Genomic DNA, 20446 nt, shown 5'->3' on the forward strand with positions numbered 1-20446 from the left:
CTCTCACACTGTCCTTTACCCACTCTCTCTCACAGAGTCCTTTACACACTCAAACACAGTCCTTTACCCACTCTCTCACACACAGTCCTTTACACACATTCTCAGTCCATTACACACTCTTGCACACACAGTCCTTACCCACACTCACACACACAGAATCCTTTACACACACTCTGACAGTCCTTTACCCACACTCTCACACACAGTCCTTTACCCACACTCTCACACAAACCCCTTTACACAAGCTCTCAAACACAGTCCTTTACCCACACTCTCACACACAGTCGTTTACCCATTCTCTCACACAGAGTACTTTACCCACAATCTCACACATACAATCCTTTACAGACATTCTCACACAGTCCATTATACACTCATGCACACACAGTCCATTACCCACACTATCTCACACACAGTGTTTTACCCACACACTTACACAGTCCTTTACACATACTCTCTCACACAGTCCTTTACCCACACTCTCTCACATAACAGTCCTTTACCCACACTCGCACACACACACAGTCCTTTATCCACACTCCCACACACACACAGTCCTTTACCCACACTCGCACACACACAGTCCTTTACCCACACTCTCTCACACACAGTCATTTTCCCACACTCACACACACACACAGTCCTTAACCCACACTCTGACACAAACTCCTTTCCCCACACTCTCACAAACACTCCTTTACCCACTATCTCACACACACAGTCCTTTACCCACACTCTCAGACACACACAGTCTATTACACACTCTCACACACAGTCTTTTACCAACACTCTCTCACACAGTCCTTTACCCACTCTCTCTCACAGAGTCATTTACACACTCAAACACAGTCCTTTACCCACTCTCTCACACAGTCCTTTACACACATTCTCAGTCCATTACACACTCTTGCACACACAGTCCTTACCCACACTCCCACACACACACAGTCCTTTATCCACACTCTCTCACACAGTCCTTTTCCCACACTCACACACACAGTCCTTTACCCACACTCTGACACAGACTCCTTTCCCCACACTCTCACAAACACTCCTTTACCCACAATCTCACACACAGTCTATTACACACACTCACATACAGTCCTTTACCTACACTCTCACACACAGTCTTTTACCAACACTCTATCACACAGTCCTTTACCCACTCACTCACACACAGTCCTTTACCCACACTCACACACACACACAGTCCTTTACCCACTCCCACATACACACAGTCCTTTTCCCGCACTCAGACACACACACTCTCTCACACGCAGTCTATTACACACACTCACACACAGTCCTTTACCCACACTCTCACACACAGTCCTTTACCCACACTCTCTCACACAGTCCTTTACCCACACTCTCTCTCACACAGTCCTTTACCCACACTCTCTCACACACAGTGTTTACCCGCACTCTCCCACACAGGCCTTTTCCCACACTCTCACACACAGTCCTTTACCCACACACTCACACACACAGAGTCCTTTACACACACTCTCACACACAGTCCCATACCCACTTTCTCACATACAGTCCTTTACCCACAGTCTCACACAAACCCCTTTACACAAACTCTCACACAGTCCTTTACCCACAGTCTCACACAAACCCCTTTACACAAACTCTCACACAGTCCTTTACCCACACTATCTCACACTGTCCTTTACCCACACTCTCATACACACAGCGTCCTTTACCCACACTCTCACACACACAGTCCTTTACCCACACACTTACACACAATTACCCACACACTCACGCAGACCTTTACCCACAATCTCACACAAACAATCCTTCACCCACACTCTCTCACACACAGTCCTTTACCCACACACTTACACACAGTCCTTTACCCACACACTCACACACAGCCCTTTACCCACACTCTCTCACACACAGTCTATTGCAGACACTCACACACAGTCCCATACCCAGTTTCTCACATACAGTTCTTTACCCACACTCTCAAACAAACCCCTTTACACAAACTCTCACACAGTCCTTTTCCCACACTCACACACACACACAGTCCTTTACCCACACTCACACGCACACAGTCATTTACCCACACTCTCACACACGGTCCTTTACCCACACTCACACGCACACACAGTCCTTTAACCACGCTCTGACACAAACTCCTTTACCCACACTCTCACACACCATCCTTTACCCATAATTTCACACACAGTCCTTCACCTACACTGACACAAAGTCCTTTACCCACACTCTGACACAAACTCCTTTCCCCACACTCTCACAAACACTCCTTTACCCACAATCTCACACACACAGTCCTTTACCCACGCTCTCACACACAGTCTTTTACCAACACTCTCTCACACAGTCCTTTACCCACTCTCTCACACACAGTCCTTTACCCACACTCTCACACACACAGTCCTTTACACACACATTTACACACAATCCTTTACCCACACTCTCTCACACAGGCCTTTTCCCACATTCCCACACACACAGTCCTTCACCCACACTCTCACACAGTCCTTTGCCCACACTCACACACACAGAGTCCTTTACACACACTCTCACACACAGTCCTTTACCCACACTCTCACACAAACTCTCACACACAGTCCTTTACCCACACTCTCACAGAAACAGTCCTTTACCCACACTCTCTCACATAGTCCTTTCCCCACTCTCACAAACACTCCTTTACACACAATCTCACACACACAGTCCTTTCCCCACACACTCACTCACGGTCCTTTACCAAGACTCTCTCAAACAGTCCTTTACCCACTCTCTCTCACACACAGTCCTTTACCCACACGCTCACACACACACAGCCCTTTACCCACACTATCTCACACACAGTCCTTTACCCACACTCGTACACACAGACCTTTATCCACACTCTCACACACAGTCCTTTATCGACACTCTCACACAAACCACTTTACACAAGCTCTCAAACACAGTCCTTTACCCACACTCTCACACACAGTCATTTACCCACACTCTGACACAAACTCCTTTCCCCACTCTCACAAACACTGCCTTACACACAATCTCACACACAGAGTCCTTTACTCACACTCTCTCTCACACACAGTCATTTAACCACACTCTCACACACAGTCCTTTAGCCACACTCCCACACACACACAGTCCTTTACCCACACTCTCTCACACACAGTCCTTTGACCAACCCATCACACAGTCCTTCACCCACACTCACACTCACCGTCAATTACCCACACACTCAGACAGACAAGAGTCCTTTACCCATCCTCTCACACAATCCCCTTTACACAAACTCTCACACACAGTCCTTTACCCACACTCACACACACAGTCCTTTACCCACACTCACACTCACAGACACACAGTCCTTTAACCACACTCTGACACAAACTCCTTTAACCACACTCTCACATACAGTCCTTTACACACACACTCACACACAGAGTCCTTTACCCACACTCTCACAGAAACAGTCCTTTACCCACACTCTCTCACACAGTCCTTTTCCCACACTCACACACACACAGTCCTTTACCCACACTCCCACACACACAGTCCTTTACCCACACTCTGACACAAACTCCTTTACCCACACTCTCACACACCGTCGTTTACCCACAATCTCACAGTCCATCACCTACACTTACACAAAGTCCTTTACCCACACTCTCACTACAGTCCAGTACCCACACTCTCTCACACACAGTCTTTTATCTACTCTCACACACAGTCCTTTACCCACACTCTGACACAAACTCCTTTCCCCACTCTCACAAACACTCCTTTACACACAATCTCACACACACAGTCCTTTACCCACACACTCACACACAGTGCTTCACCCACACTCACACACACAGTCACTTACCCACAAACTCAGACACACAGAGTCCTTTACACACACTCTCACACAGACCTATACCCACTTTCTCACATACAGTCCTTTACGCACAATCTCACACACAGTCCTTTACCCACACTCTCACACAAACCCCTTTACACAACCTCTCACACACAGTCCTGTACCCACACTCCTACACACACACAGTCTATTTCATACACTCACACACAGTCCTTTATCCACACTCTCTCACACTGTCCTTTACCCACACTCACACACACAGTCCTTTACCCACACTCTCACACACAGTCCTTCACACACATTCTCACACAGTCCATTCCACACTCTTGCACACACAGTCCATTACCCACACTCTCTCACACACAGTATTTACCCACTCTCTCACACACAGACCTTTACCCACAATCTCACACACAGTCCTTTACCCACACACTCACACACAGTCCTTTCCCCACTCTCTCACACATTCCTTTACCCACACTCTCTCACACACACAGTATTTTTCCCACACACTCACACACACACAGTCCTTTATCCACACTCTCACACACACAGTATTTTTCCCACACACTCACACACACACAGTCCTTTACCCACACACTCTCACACAGTCCTTTACCCACAATATCACACAAACAATCCTTCACCCACACTCTCTCACACACAGTCTATTACAGGCACTCACACACACAGTCTTTTACCCACACTCACTCACACAGGCCTTTTCCCACAGTCACACACACACACAGTCCTTTAACCACACTTTGACACAAACTCCTTTACCCACACTCTCACACACCGTCCTTTACCCACAATTTCACACACAGTCCATCACCTACACTGACACAAAGTCCTTTACCCACACTCTGACTACAGTCCAGTAGCCACACTCTCTCAAAAACAGTCCTTTATCTACTCTGACATTCAGTCCTATACCCACACTCTGACACAAACTCCTTTCCCCACACTCACACAAACACTCCTTTACCCACAATCTCACACACACAGTCCTTTACCCACACTCTCAGACACACAGTCTATTACACACACTCACACACAGTCCTTTACCCACTCTCTCACACACAGTCCTTTACCCATACTCACACACACACAGTCCTTTACACACACATTTACACACAATCCTTTACCCACACTCTCTCACACAGTCCTTTACCCACACTCCACACACACACACAGTCTTTTACCCACACTCTCACACACAGTCCTTTGCCCATACTATCACACTGAGTCCTTCACCCACACTCACTCATACATACAGAGTCCTTTACACACACTCTCACACACAGTCCTTTACCCACACTCTCACACACAGTTCTTTACCCATACTCTCACACAAACTCTCACACACAGTCCTTTACCCACACTCTCACAGAAACAGTCCTTTACCCACACTCTCTCACACAGTCCCTTTCCCACACTCACACACACACAGTCCTTCACCCACACTCCCACACACAGTCCTTTGCCCATACTATCACACTGAGTCCTTCACCCACACTCACTCATACATACAGAGTCCTTTACACACACTCTCACACACAGTCCTTTACCCACACTCTCACACACAGTTCTTTACCCATACTCTCACACAAACTCTCACACACAGTCCTTTACCCACACTCTCACAGAAACAGTCCTTTACCCACACTCTCTCACACAGTCCCTTTCCCACACTCACACACACACAGTCCTTCACCCACACTCCCACACACACAGTCCATTACCCACACTCTGACACAAACTCCTTCACCCACACTCTCACACACCGTCGTTTACCCACAATCTCACAGACAGTCCATCACCTACACTTACACAAAGTCCTTTACCCACACTCTCACTACAGTCCAGTACCCACACTCTCTCACACACAGTCTTTTATCTACTCTCACACACAGTCCTTTACCCACACTCTGACACAAACTCCTTTCCCCACTCTCACAAACACTCCTTTACACACAATCTCACACACACAGTCCTTTACCCACACACTCACACAAAGTCCTTTACCAACACTCTCACACACAGTCCTTTGCCCACACTGTCACACACACAGTCCTTCACCCACACTCACACAGTCACTTACCCACAAACTCACACACACAGAGTCCTTTACACACACTCTCACACAGACCTATACCCACTTTCTCACATTCAGTCCTTTACGCACAATCTCACACACAGTCCCTTACCCACACTCTCACACAAACCCCTTTACACAAACTCTCACACACAGTCCTGTACCCACACTCCTACACACACACAGTCTATTTCATACACTGACACACAGTCCTTTACCCACACTCTCACACACACAGCCCTTTACCCACACTCTCACATACAATCCTTTACCCACACTCTCTCACACAGAGTCCTTTACCTACACTCTCACACACACAGTCCTTTACACACATTCTCACACTGTCCATTACATACTCTTGCACACACAGTCCATTACCCACACTCTTGCACACACAGTCCTTTACCCAGTCTCTCACACACAGTCCTTTACCCACACTCTCTCACACACAGTATTTTACCCACACTCACACACAGTCCTTTATCCACACTCTCTCAGACACAGTCCTTTACCCACACTCTCTCACACAGTCCTTTTCCCACACTCACACACACACAGTCCTTTACCCACACTCGCACACACACACAGTCCTTTACCCACACTCGCACACACACAGTCATTTTCCCACACTCACACACACACAGTCCTTAACCCACACTCTGACACAAACTCCTTTCCCCACACCCTCACAAACACTCCTTTACCCACTATCTCACACACACAGTCCTTTACCCACACACTCACACACAGTCTTTTACCAACACTCTCTCACACAGTTCTTTACACACATTCTCAGTCCATTACACACTCTTGCACACACAGTCCTTACCCACACTCCCACACACACAGTCCTTTACCCACACTCTCTCACACACAGTCCTTTATCCACACTCTCAGACACACAGTCCTTTTCCCACACTCCCACACACACAGTCCTTTACCCACACTCTCTCACACACAGTCCTTTATCCACACTCTCAGACACAGTCCTTTTCCCACACTCCCACACACACAGTCCTTTACCCACTCTCACACACACAGTATTTTACCCACACAATCACACAGAGTCCTTTACACATACTCTCACACACAGTCCTTTACCCACACTCTGTCACACACAATCCATACACACACTCACACACAGACCTTTAACCACAATCTCACACACAGACCTTTGCCCATACTATCACGCACAGCCCTTCACCCACACTCACACACACAGAATCCTTTACACACACTCCGACACACAGTCCTTTACCCACACTCCTACACACAGACCTTTAACCACACTCTCACACACAGACCTTTAACCACACTCTCTCACACAGTCCTTTACCCACACTCTCACACACGGTCCTTTACCCACACTCTTACACACAGACCTTTACCCACACTCTCTCACACAGTCCTTTACCCACACTCACACGCACACACAGTCCTTTACCCACACTCTCACACACAGACCTTTACCCACACTCTCTCACACAGTCCTTTACCCACACTCTCTCACACAGTCCTTTTCCCACACTCACACACACACAGTCCTTTACCCACACTCTCACACACGGTCCTTTACCCACACTCACACGCACACACAGTCCATTACCCACACTCTGACACAAACTCCTTCACCCACACTCTCACACACCGTCGTTTACCCACAATCTCACAGACAGTCCATCACCTACACTGACACAAAGTCCTTTACCCACACTCTCACTACAGCCCAGTAGCCACACTCTCTCAAACACAGTCCTTTATCTACTCTCACATACAGTCCTTTACCCACACTCTGACACAAACTCCTTTCCCCACACTCTCACAAACACTCCTTTACCCACGATCTCACACACACAGTCCTTTACCCACGCTCTCACACACAGTCTTTTACCAACACTCTCTAACACAGTCCTTTACCCACACTCACACACACAGTCCTTTACCCACACTCGCACACACACAGTCCTTTACACACACATTTACACACAATCCTTTACCCACACTCTCTCACACAGGCCTTTTCCCACACTCCCACACACACAGTCCTTACCCACACTCCCACACACACACAGTCCTTTACCCACACTCTCTCACACAGTCCTTTTCCCACACTCACACACACACAGTCCTTTACCCACTCCCACATACACACAGTACTTTACCCACACTCTCTCACACGCAGTCTATTACACACACTCACACACACAGTCCTTTACCCACAGTCTCACACAGACCCCTTTACACATACTCTCACACAGTCCTTTACCCACACTCTCTCACACTGTCCTTTACCCACACTCACACACACACACAGTCCTTTACCCACACTCACACACACACACAGTCCTTTACCCACACTCGCACACACTGTCCTTTACCCACACTCACACACACACACAGTCCTTTACCCACACTCACACACACACACAGTCCTTCACCCACACTCACACACACAGAGTCCCTTACACACACTCTCACACACAGTCCTTTACCCACACTCTCACACAAACTCTCACACACAGTCCTTTACCCACACTCTCACACAAACTCTCACACACAGTCCTGTACCCACACTCTCACAGAAACAGTCCTTTACCCACACTCTCTCACATAGTCCTTTCCCCACTCTCACAAACACTCCTTTACACACAATCTCACACACACAGTCCTTTCCCCACACACTCACACACGGTCCTTTACCAAGACTCTCTCAAACAGTCCTTTACCCACTCTCTCTCACACACAGTCCTTTACCCACACGCTCACACACACAGCCCTTTACCCACACTATCTCACACACAGTCCTTTACCCACACTCGTACACACAGACCTTTATCCACACTCTCACACACAGTCCTTTATCGACACTCTCACACAAACCCCTTTACACAAGCTCTCAAACACAGTCCTTTACCAACACTCTCACACACAGTGTTTTACCCACACTCTCACACACACAGTCCTTTACCCACACTCCCACACACAGACAGTCCTTTACCCACCCTCTGACACAAACTCCTTCACCCACACTCTCACACACCGTCCTTTACCCGCAATCTCACAGACAGTCCTTTTCCCACACTCTCTCACACAGTCCTTTTCCCACACTCACACACACACAGTCCTTTACCCACACTCTGACACAAACTCCTTCACCCACACTCTCACACACCGTCCTTTACCTGCAATCTCACAGACAGTCCATCACCTACACTGACACAAAGTCCTCTACCCACACTCTGACTACAGTCCAGTACCCACACTCTCTCACACACAGTCCTTTATCTACTCTCACACACAGTCCTTTACCCACACTCTGACACAAACTCCTTTCCCCACTCTCACAAACACTGCTTTACACACAATCTCACACACAGAGTCCTTTACCCACACTCTATCTCACACACAGTCATTTATCCACACTCTCACACACAGTCATTTATCCACACTCTCACACACAGTCCTTTACCCACTCTCTCACACACAGTCCTTTACACACTCTCTCACACACAGTCCTTTATCCACTCTCTCACACACAGTCCTTTATCCACACTGTCACACACAGTCCTTTACCCACACTCTTACACAGTCCTTTATCCACGCAGTCACACACACAGTCCTTTACCCACCCTCTCACACACACAGTCCTTTACCCACACTCTCACACACACACAGTCCTTTATCCACACTCTCACACACAATCCTTTACCCACTCTCTCACACACAGTCCTTTACCCACACTCACACACAGTCCTTTACCCACACTGTCACACAGTCCTTTACCCACTCTCTCACACACAATCCTTTACCCACACTGTCACACACACAGTCCTTTACCCACACTCTCACACACAGTCCTTTACCCAGACTCACACACGGTCCTTTATCCACACTGTCACACACACAGTCCTTTACCCACACTGTCACACACACAGTCCTTTACCCACACTCTCTCACACACAGTCCTTTATCCACTCTCTCACACACAGTCCTTTACCCACTCCCTCACACACACAGTCCTTTATCCACACTGTCACACACACAGTCCTTTATCCACACTGTCACTCCCTCTGTCGTTTCACCTCAGACACGCCTGTAGCCTTCAGCCTCCAGTACCCTCGGACTTGCAGCCGTTGGTTCGGCCTGATCTAGATTCAACAAGGCGTTGCCCAGATTTTAAGGCTTTTATTAAAAGGAGAGTTTGGTTAGGGTGGGGTCGTTCTCACAGGAACAGGGAACTCTATGGGGTTACCCTCTCGAGGTTTTTAAAACTCTGCGGGTTATATCCAAGGTAGATCATTGTTTTGCTAGTATGGGTTGTCTACTATGTAAGAAGGTTGATATTAGTAATAATTCTCATGTTTTTACACAAAGGGCAGTGTTTGCATAGATCCTGTTGTCGTGTCTCGGCCCAAAACTTTGTCTGATTTCTCTCCTCCTCAGATGCTGCCTGACTTGCTGTGTTTCATCAGCATTGTGTGCGTGTGTTGCTGTGATTACATGTAATGGGCTTTAAGAGGAAGTGGTAGAAAGTTCAAAAGGCATGGGATAAGGCCATAGACATGAAAGAAGCCAAGGGGTAGGGACTTAATGAGGGAAAAAGGGGAGGATGTAGCTTAGCACAGACAAGTTGGGTTGAATGGCCTGTTTCCCTGTTCTATAACTCAAAGAAGGTGTTAAGAACGTTATAAATGAAAAGTTGCTGTCATTCGTCACATGATAAACAAAGAGGTGTCAAGTTCAATAAAATAACCTTTCAACTCTGCCCTGAAACCCATCCATATCAATGGAATAGAAATCTCAATTAGCAGATGATTTTAGGATTCGGATACACACACCAGCAGACGATATCAGTACAGGTTGGTATCTGAACACAAAGACTGGAGGAATTTGTATTTGACACATTTGCACTGAGGATGGAAATTAGCTGAACTAATGTGCAAAAGCCAAGATTAACTGAACCCACCTTCAAGCTAATCAATGAGATCTGATCTACCGCTGGGATCACATCTTGCCCCAGTTCATGCTCCAAAAAGGACAAACCCCTCTTCCTCCCACTGAATTGCAGCACAGAAAGGAAACATAGAAACACAGAAAACCTACAGCACAATACAGGCCCTTCGGCCCACAAAGCTGTGCCGAACACGTCCCTACCTTAGAACTAGCTAGGCTTTACCCATAACCCTCTTTCTTTTCTAAGCTCCATGTATCCATCCAGGAGTCTCTTAAAAGACCCTATCATATCGGCCTCCACCATTGTTGCCGGCAGCCCATTCCACGCACTCACCACTCTCTGCATAAAAAACTTACCCCTGACATCTCCTCTGTACCTGGTTCCAAGCGCCTTAAAACTTTGCCCTATCGTGCTAGCTATTTCAGCCCTGGGGAGAAGCCTCTGGCTATCCACACGATCAATGCCTCTCATTATGTTTAGAGTTGGCCAAGTCATTGGGTGTATTTAAGGCAGAGATTGATAGGTATCTGAGTAGCCAGGGCATCAAAGAGTGAGAGGGCGGGGGAGTGGGACTAAATGGGAGAATGGATCAGCTCATGATAAAATGGTGGAGCAGACTCGATGGGCCGAATGGCCGACTTCTGCTCCTTTGTCTTATGGTCTTATGGTCTTATTATCTTGTATACCTCTATCAAGTCACCTCTCATCTTCCGTCACTCCAAGGAGAAAAGGCCAAGTTCACTCAACCTATTCTCGTAAGGCATGCTCCCCAATCCAGGCAACATCCTTGTAAATCTCCTCTGCATCCTTTCAATGGTTTCCACGTCCTTCCTATAGTGAGGCGACCAGAACTCAGCACAGTACTCCAAGTGGGATCTGACCAGGGTCCTATATAGCTTCAACATTACCTCTCAGCTCTTAAACTCAAAGGCCCCTCGTTATGAAAGGAAGCTTCTCTTTTTCTGATAAATAACTCCAGCACCTTATGAACAGGCAGCAAATGGGAAATGACCTTTGATAAGGTGCCACACATGAGGCTGCTTAACAAAACTAAGTGCCAATGATATTACAGGAAAGAAACTAGCATGGGCTGATTGGCAGGAGGCAAAGAGCGGGAATAAAGGGAGCCTTTTCTGGTTGGCTGCCAGTGACTAGTGGTGTTCCACAGGGGTCTGTGTTGGGACCAATTATTTTTATGTTATGGATGAAGGAATTGATGGCTTTATGGCCATGTTTGCGGATGACAAGAAGAGAGGTGGAAGGGCAGGTCGTTGAAGAATCAGTCAGGCTGCAGAAGGACTTACACAGATTAGGAAAATGGGCAAAAGAGTGACAGGTGGAATACAGTGTCGGAAAGTGTACGGTCATGCAATTTGGTAGAACAAAATAATTTAGAAGAATGAGGGTGGGGGGTGGATCTCTGAAATCTATCAAATATTGAAAGGCCTTGATAGAGTAGATGTGGAAAGGATATTTCCTATGGTGTGGGAGTCTAAGACCAGAGGACAAAACCTCTGAATAGCCGGGTATTCATTTAGAACAGAGGTGAGGAGGAATTTCTTTATCCAGATTGGGCTATTTTTTAATTGGGGAAGGGCAAACTATGAGGCTATAAGGCTGGAACTTGCCGGTGTGAATTGGGATGATGTTTTTGCAGGGAAATGTACTCTGGACACGTGGTCGAGGTTTAGAGATCTCTTGCGGGATGTAAGGGATAAATTTGTCCCGGAGAGGAAGATAAAGAATGGTAGGGTGAAGGAACCATGGGTGACAAGTGAGGTGGAAAATCTAGTCAGGTGGAAGAAGGCAGCATACATGAGGTTTAGGAAGCAAGGATCAGATGGGTCTATTGAGGAATATAGGGAAGCAAGAAAGGAGCTTAAGAAGGGGCTGAGGAGAGCAAGAAGGGGGTATGAGAAGGCCTGGGTGAGTAGGGTAAAGGAAAACCCCAAGGCATTCTTCAATTATGTGAAGAACAAAAGGATCACAGGAGTGAAGGTAGGACCGATTAGAGATAAAGGTGGGAAGATGTGCCTGGAGGCTATGGAAGTGAGCAAGGTCCTCAATGAATACTTCTCTTCGGTATTCACCAATGAGAGGGAACTTGATGACGGTGAGGACAATATGAGTGAGGTTGATGTTCTGGAGCATGTTGATATTAAGGGAGAGGAGGTGTTGGGAGTTGTTAAAATACATTAGGACAGATAAGTCCCCGGGGCCTGACGGAATATTCCCCAGGCTGCTCCATGAAACAAGGGAAGAGATTGCTGAGCCTCTGGCTAGGTTCTTTATGACCTCGTTGTCCACGGGAATGGTACCAGAGGATTGGAGGGAGGCGAATGTTGTCCCCTGGTTCAAAAGAGGTAGTAGGGATAGTCCGGGTTATTATAGACCTGTGAGCCTTATGTGGAAGGCTGTTGGAAAAGATTCTTAGAGATCGGATCTATGGGCATTTGGAGAATCATGGTCTGGTCAGGGACAGTCAGCATAGCTCTGTGAAGGGCAGATCGTGACTAACAAGCCTGATAGGGTTCTTTGAGGAGGTGACCAGGCATATAGATGAGGGTAGTGCAGTGGATGTGATCTATATGGATTTTAGTAAGGCATTTGACAAGGTTTCACATGGTAGGCTTATTCAGAAAGTCAGAAGGCATGGGATCTGGGGAAGTTTGGTCAGGTGGATTCAGGATTGGCTTACCTGCAGAAGGCAGAGGGTCATGGTGGAGGGAGTACATTTGGATTGGAGGGTTGTGACTAGTGGTGTCCCACAAGGATTGGTTCTGGGACCTCTACTTTTCGTGCTTTTTATTAATGACCTAGATGTGGGGGTAGAAGGGTGGGTTGGCAAGTTTGCAGACGACACAAAGGTTGCTGGTGTTGTAGATAGTGTAGAGGATTGTCGAGGATTGCAGAGAGACATTGACAGGTTGCAGAAGTGGGCTGAGAAGTGGCAGATGAAGTTCAACCCGGAGAAGTGTGAGGTGGTACACTTTGGAAGGACAAACTCCAAGGCAGAGTACAAAGTAAATGGTAGGATACTTGGCAGTGTGGAGAAGCAGAGGGATCTGGGGGGTACATGTCCACAGATCCCTGGAAGTTGCCTCATAGGTAGATAGGGTAGTTAAGAAAGTTTATGGGATGTTAACTTTCATAAGTCGAGGGATAGAGTTTAAGAGTCGCGATGTAATGATGCAGATCTATAAAACTCTGGTTAGGCCACATTTGGGAGTACTGTATCCAGTTCTGGTCGCCTCACTATAGGAAGGATGTGGAAGCATTGGAAAGGGTACAGAGGAGATTTACCAGGATGCCACCTGGTTTAGAGAGTATGCATTATGACCAGAGATTAAGGGAGCTAGGGCTTTACTCTTTGGAGAGAAGGAGGATGAGAGGAGACATGATAGAGGTGTACAAGATAATAAGAGGAATAGATAAGAGTGAACAGCCAACGCCTCTTCCCCAGGGCACCACTGCTCAATACAAGAGGACATGCTTTAAGGTAAGGAGTGGGAAGTTCAAGGGGGATATTAGAGGAAGGTTTTTTTACTCAGAGAGTGGTTGGGGCATGGAATGCACTGCTTGAGTCAGTGGTGGAGGCAGATACACTAGTGAAGTTTAAGAGACTACTAGACAGGTATACGGAGGAATTTAAGGTGGGGGGTTATATGGGAGGCAGGGTTTGAGGGTCGGCACAACAATGTGGGCCGAAGGGCCTGTTCTGTGCTGTACTATTCTATGTTCTATGTTCAGAGAGTGGTGAATCTGTGGAATTTGTTGCCACAGGCAGCTATGGAGGCCAAGTCATTGGGTATATTTAAGACAGAGGTTGATAGATTCTTAATTAGTCAAGGCATGAAGGGATACGGGGAGAATGCAGGAGAGTGGGGTTGAGAAGGAAATGGATTGGCCATGATAAAAAGGCAGAGAAGTCTCAATGGGCCAAATGGTCTAATTCTACTCTATATCTTTTGGTCTTGTGGTTTACAAAGTGTAAAGCAAATAACAAGTCGTGACAAACAGTGACTATGTGTGTTGCAAATCAGTTTTAAGCTCACAGCTTTTAAATAAATGGCATCTCATGTATTTTGACGTTTCTGATACAAGGGCCTACATTATCCCATCCCTTTGGCCTAATCTCCATTGGTTGGCATGGCAACACCCACCAGCCACTCAACACCACACTCTCGGGCTGATGATAGCCATTTCCTGGAAACAGCTAAAGGCTTCTCACCCTACAAAAGCACAGATGCTAAAACCTTTCACTGTCTCGATAATGAAAGCTTGTATATCAGCCACTCTGCATCCTTGTCAGCTGCCTCGATCTCAGTTATATTCCCAGGGAGAATTTGCTTCTTGTGGTCGCCGTCAGCACAAGGATAAAGAGCGATCCATCAGACGCTTCCTTTTACAGGAGATTGTCAGCAAGCTCAGTTCTGATTGTATGGAGATGGCTACCGACTGAAGCTTCTGTCCAGATGCCTTCACGCCCGTTCTGGACAAAGTACAGCCACTCATCTGCAACAAGGTCACCACAAAGGGAAATTCCTCAAACACTCCATCATGGCAGAAATGGGAAACTCTGTCCCATGACAAGTAGACAGCAGCTCTATTTGTCATAAAGTTATAGAACACCTACAGTAGGGAACCAGGTGCTTCAGCCCATCTAGTCTGAGCTGAACTATTCTTCCTAGTCCCATTGACCTGCACCCAGACCACAGTCCTCCACATGCCTCCCGTCCATCTAGCCATCCTCTCTTAGATGTTATCACTTATCTAGTTTATTTATTCAGAGGTGACCAGCCCTACCAGTCCAACGAGCCCACACCATTCAATTACACCCACGTGACCAATTCACCTACTAAGCTGCACGTCTATGAAATGTGGGAGGAAACCAGAGCACCTGGAGGAAACTCACACATTCACAGTCAGAACGCACACTAGGCAGCGGCAAGAATTGAACCCAGGTCACTGGCACGGTAATAGTTTTACGCCAACCACTACACTACTATGCTGCTCCCCGTTATCACGCCGCCCCAAGATGCCATTAAGCTGCGAAGAGTGTGGCAGACTCGAGGGACAGAGTTACAAATGGAAGATGGCACATTGTCATTGTGGGCTGAAGGGCCTGTACTGTTTTGTTGTTTTCACCTGCAGTTTTGTCCTCTGGTACATTTCCAGATCCTGAGGGTCTACCAAAATATCCCTCATGGTCATTTCTATCTGGTAACGGGTGGTGGGGTGGAGATACGTCTCTACCAAAGAAAGTGTGAGGTGCTCCTTCCCTCTGCTAGCCAGCAGGTCACAATAGAAACATACAAGAGTCTCTTAGATGGGCTCATGGATGAAATGAAATGGAGGGTTAGACTGATGTTGGAGTAGGATAAGAGGTCAGGGGAACACGGCGGGCCGAGGGTTTGTACTGTTCTACGTTCTAAACAGCACAATCGGAGCAACAATCGGTGTTTTGGAATAATTGTCAGACTATTAGATCTATTCGTTCACTTTGTACAGAGCACACAGGCCAACACTTCCTGCAGTATTTGTGTTCCACCAGAGCCTCCTCCCAATCTTCTTCTTCCAGGTAGAGAGCGAATCCTCCTATTGTGTAGCTGTTCCTTCCTGGCGGCGTCCACTACCCCACGTGGCACTCAGCTCCACATTCTGCCCACTCTGAGGAACTACACTGCAAGGTTTAATCACAACTCTTAAATAGGAGCCCTATAAATGCTTGGACATGAGATATGGGCTCATGTGTGAGTGGAAATGTCTTTCTCTTGTCTTAAGCACAAGGGATTTTGCTGATGCTGGAAATCTTGAGCAACACACACAAACTGCTGGAGGAACAGCAGGTCAGGCAGCATCTATGGAGTCAACCTTTCAGGCTGAGACCCTTCTTCAGGACTGGAAAGGAAGGCAGAAGAACATGAATAAGAAGGTGGGGGAAGGGGAAGGAGCACATGTTGGCAGGTGGTAGGTGAGGCCAGGAAGTTGGGTGGATGTGGGGTCATGATGAAGTAAGAAGCTGGGAGGGATTGGTGAAAGGGGTAAAAGGGCTAAAAAAAAAAAGGAACTACCAGAAGTTATAGAAATCGATGTTCATGCCTTCAGGTTGGAAGCCACACAAACAGAATTTGAGGTGTTCCTCCTCCAGTCTGAGATTTTTCTCATCGCGGTAGCAGAGGAGGCCATGGACAGAATGGGAATGGGAATGGGAAGTCAAACTGAAATGGGTAGTCGTCAGGAGATCCTGCCTTTGATGGTGGAGGGAGTGAAGGTGCCCAACAAAGTGGACCCCCATCTATCCTGGGACTCATCAAAGTAGAGGAGGCTGTACCAGGGGAAACAGATACAATAGATGACTGACAGATTTACAGGGGAAGTATCGCACTCTCGTCTGTTCTGTTACAGCCCTTGCACAAAAGCCTACAGCTTACCAATGCACAACTCTATGAGGCGTATCTTACGAATCATTCTAATACCTGTGTTGACCTTGCACACCATCACTACCACAAACCCTCCCCACCTGCAGTCCTAAAGTCTTGAGAAAACAATCTCCTGACCTTGACAAACACATCCGATTCAGCATGTTTTCAGCACCTCAGCTGGTGGACAGCTCAAGGCTTCCATTATCCCCTCTTGCTCCATCCTACCGTTGAGAAACTGCCGGTCAGTTGAATTATCTGGATGTGCCAAAGCCGTGTTGGAAAGTAACAGTGAACAGTCCAAGGCAACGTTGGGAATCAACAGTGAACAGTTCAAGGCAGTGTTGGAAGGTTCAAACCAGTATCTGGTCATTGCCCCCAAAACACTGACCAGTAGGCCATTCAGCCCATTGAGTCTGTTCATGGCTTGTCTCTATCCTAATCCCATTATGATTCAGAGGCTTGTCTAGCAAAGACTCTCCTCATTTCAGATTTAAAATAATGTAACTGAGCTGCGGGGGGGGGGAGTGTACAGGGGACAGAGAGAGAGACAGAGGGAGGAGAGTGACAGAGGGAGGGAGAGAGAGTGTGTGTGTGTGTGTGTGTGTGTGTGTGTGTGAGAGAGAGAGAGAGAGAGAGAGCACACAGAGACAGACAGAGACAGAGAGTGAGGGAGAATACATAGAGATAGAGTCAGAGACACACACAGAGACAGAGCGAGAGAGCGAGAGACAGACAGACAGAGACAGATCTTTACTACTCCTAGGGAAGAGATCCTTCCTTGTGACTATCATAGTTGAAAGTAAAATTTATTATCAGAGTACATACATGTCACCACATACAACCCTGAGAGTCTTTTCTGTTAAACTGAAATCTGAGCTCAGGTCTTCCTGCTCTGCACTCTCCCCGCTAGAGAAGGGAATATCTATTTATCTCCTAGACTCTGCCAAATCCATCAAAAGAAAGCTCATTCTAATCACCCCTTAACCCTCTATATCCCCGGGAATACAACTTATGCTCAGATGATCTCTCCACAGAATTTCACTCCACGGATTTCTCGCAGGAGTGCAAGGGGCGCTCAGATTAAAGAGCGAGACGGGCTTTCTTCGCTCACTCCTAACGCTCCCATTACTTCCATCGTTACTAATGAGCTTGTGAACACACACAATAAATACTACACCCTCCCTCCCATTTAATTTCCCCGTCATTGCCAGAGAAACGAGGTAAAATTGTAAATACTCAGCGCCTGAAGTGAGCCGTCCACAGAACAGAATCCCCTCAGGTAGTGGTCCCGCCTGCTGCGCGGGTAACGCAAGCACGAAGGAATTAGGCACACATGTCTTATATAACTGGCAAGCAGATGGTGCAAACAGAACGCACACTGATGATACTAGCCTCTGAAACCATGTAAATAAACACGTTGGAAAGAGAAGATGGGGAATTCTCTCAGATTTGAGCGCATCTGAAACGCTCCCCAATCTGCCAGCGCCTCCAATGTCCCCTAAACCCCATGGGATCGGGCTTGGGCCGCTGTGGTTACCATATGCATCGAGGATTCAGGCAATAATTAATTTTGGCCAAAACAAACAATTCAAATTCACGAGCAGAATGATATCGTGCCTTCAGGATCTCTTTCGGAGTCTCACTAAATACAAATGGTGTACATTATGCACTAGGACAATGAAACCAAGTGAGCTAGCGACTCCCAGTCTGACAGATCTCCAATGCCTACCACACTCGCTGAGCAGGTACAACGCTCCTCTCAAAACCTCTAACTCACGCTGGACCCAATTCTGCAGAGAGCACCGTCTGTATGTTTTTATTCCAATGTAAATAAAACAAGTATTGACGGTTTTCTTTCCAGATCTTCCCCCCTCCCCCACCTTAACACGTTCACCCGAGACAGCTTCCATGACCCCATGGACCCGGGAGGCATCAAATATTCCTCATCAATGGGGCCGCCACGTAGATTATGTTCAACATTTGGACTTTTAAAATGCACACGGCAGCGGAGTGGAATGTACCTCAGAATAAACTTAGTAAAACAATTATCTCCCAAATTAATGAGACTAGTAAAAGGGAAAAGGGGTTTGGAATGGGGGTACCTGCAAAGTAATAATAACGCCAACCGTCCTTGTCAATTGGCAGGGAATACTGTGCAAAGATGAGATTGTTGTTTTTCAGCTATTACGCGGCTCTGTACTGAGGTTCCGATTCACATTTCCTTACAATGTACAAAAACCTACTCACCTCCTTCTTCACTGTGCGCAGCAACCTCTGACGCATCTCTGCATCTATTGCAACAGGAAAGATGTTATATTTAATGCAAGCAACGGAGAAGCACAATTAGCAAATATGATTTTTTTTTTTGGTAACAGAAGATGCCTGACTGCTGGATTGATGTCAAAGGCATCCGATTTTTGCCCCTACCTGCCATGATCCAGCAGGTAACGAAGCCAAAACCCTCTCGGCTCCTCCAAGCAGCTGCAGCGCTCGGTTCTTTGATTGACAGCTAGCCGGCGTGACGTCAGGATCTCTACGAAACGTCCCCGCGTGCGACTTTGATTGACAGCCTCGGCAATCAAAGCCCTTGCGAGCCCAGATTTAAAGGCACACGACTGTTGTGAATTGGGCACTGGCTTAATTATTTTTCCTTCTTCATACCGGTTAATCCCTTTTAAAATTAATTAAATGATTATTTTAAAGCATCTGAATCATAATACAGGAAAAACAATTCGTCATCCCGCCAAATAATGTAAATTCACCATTGAAGTTGCACCTCTACACTTTTATCCCCCCTTGTTCAATCCCTTCCTACCTATGTTTGTGACACTTCTCACGCTCTGAATTTTTTTAAATGATTTTAAGTTCCCTGGCCTCCACAGCTATATTTTCACCATAGATGTCCAGTCCCTATATACTTCCATCCCCCACCAGGAAGGTCTCAAAGCTCTCCGCTTCTTTTTGGATTCCAGACCTAACCAGTTCCCCTCTACCACCACTCTGCTCCGTCTAGCGGAATTAGTCCTTACTCTTAATAATTTCTCCTTTGGCTCCTCCCACTTCCTCCAAACCCGTATGGGTCCCAGCTATGCCTGTCTTCTTGT

The 20446-nt window shown here is 47.0% G+C and overlaps 1 protein-coding gene across 1 annotated transcript in view; it reads right to left on the reverse strand.

The window, feature by feature from the left end:
• The window catches only part of sgsm1a (small G protein signaling modulator 1a), a 197654-nt gene extending 177790 nt beyond the window's left edge, over positions 1-19864 (reverse strand). The window contains exons 1-2 of the mRNA XM_063034063.1: positions 19770-19864; positions 19590-19633 (exon numbers count right to left, since the gene is read on the reverse strand). Of these exons, the coding sequence (XP_062890133.1) occupies positions 19590-19633; positions 19770-19776 (51 nt within the window). The 5' untranslated portion in view covers positions 19777-19864. The remainder of the gene's footprint in view (positions 1-19589; positions 19634-19769) is intronic.
• Positions 19865-20446: the final 582 nt, after the last annotated feature.

Source organism: Mobula hypostoma, chromosome 27 (genome assembly GCF_963921235.1).
Source record: "Mobula hypostoma chromosome 27, sMobHyp1.1, whole genome shotgun sequence".
In the NCBI taxonomy this organism is placed as follows: Eukaryota; Metazoa; Chordata; class Chondrichthyes; order Myliobatiformes; family Myliobatidae; genus Mobula; species Mobula hypostoma.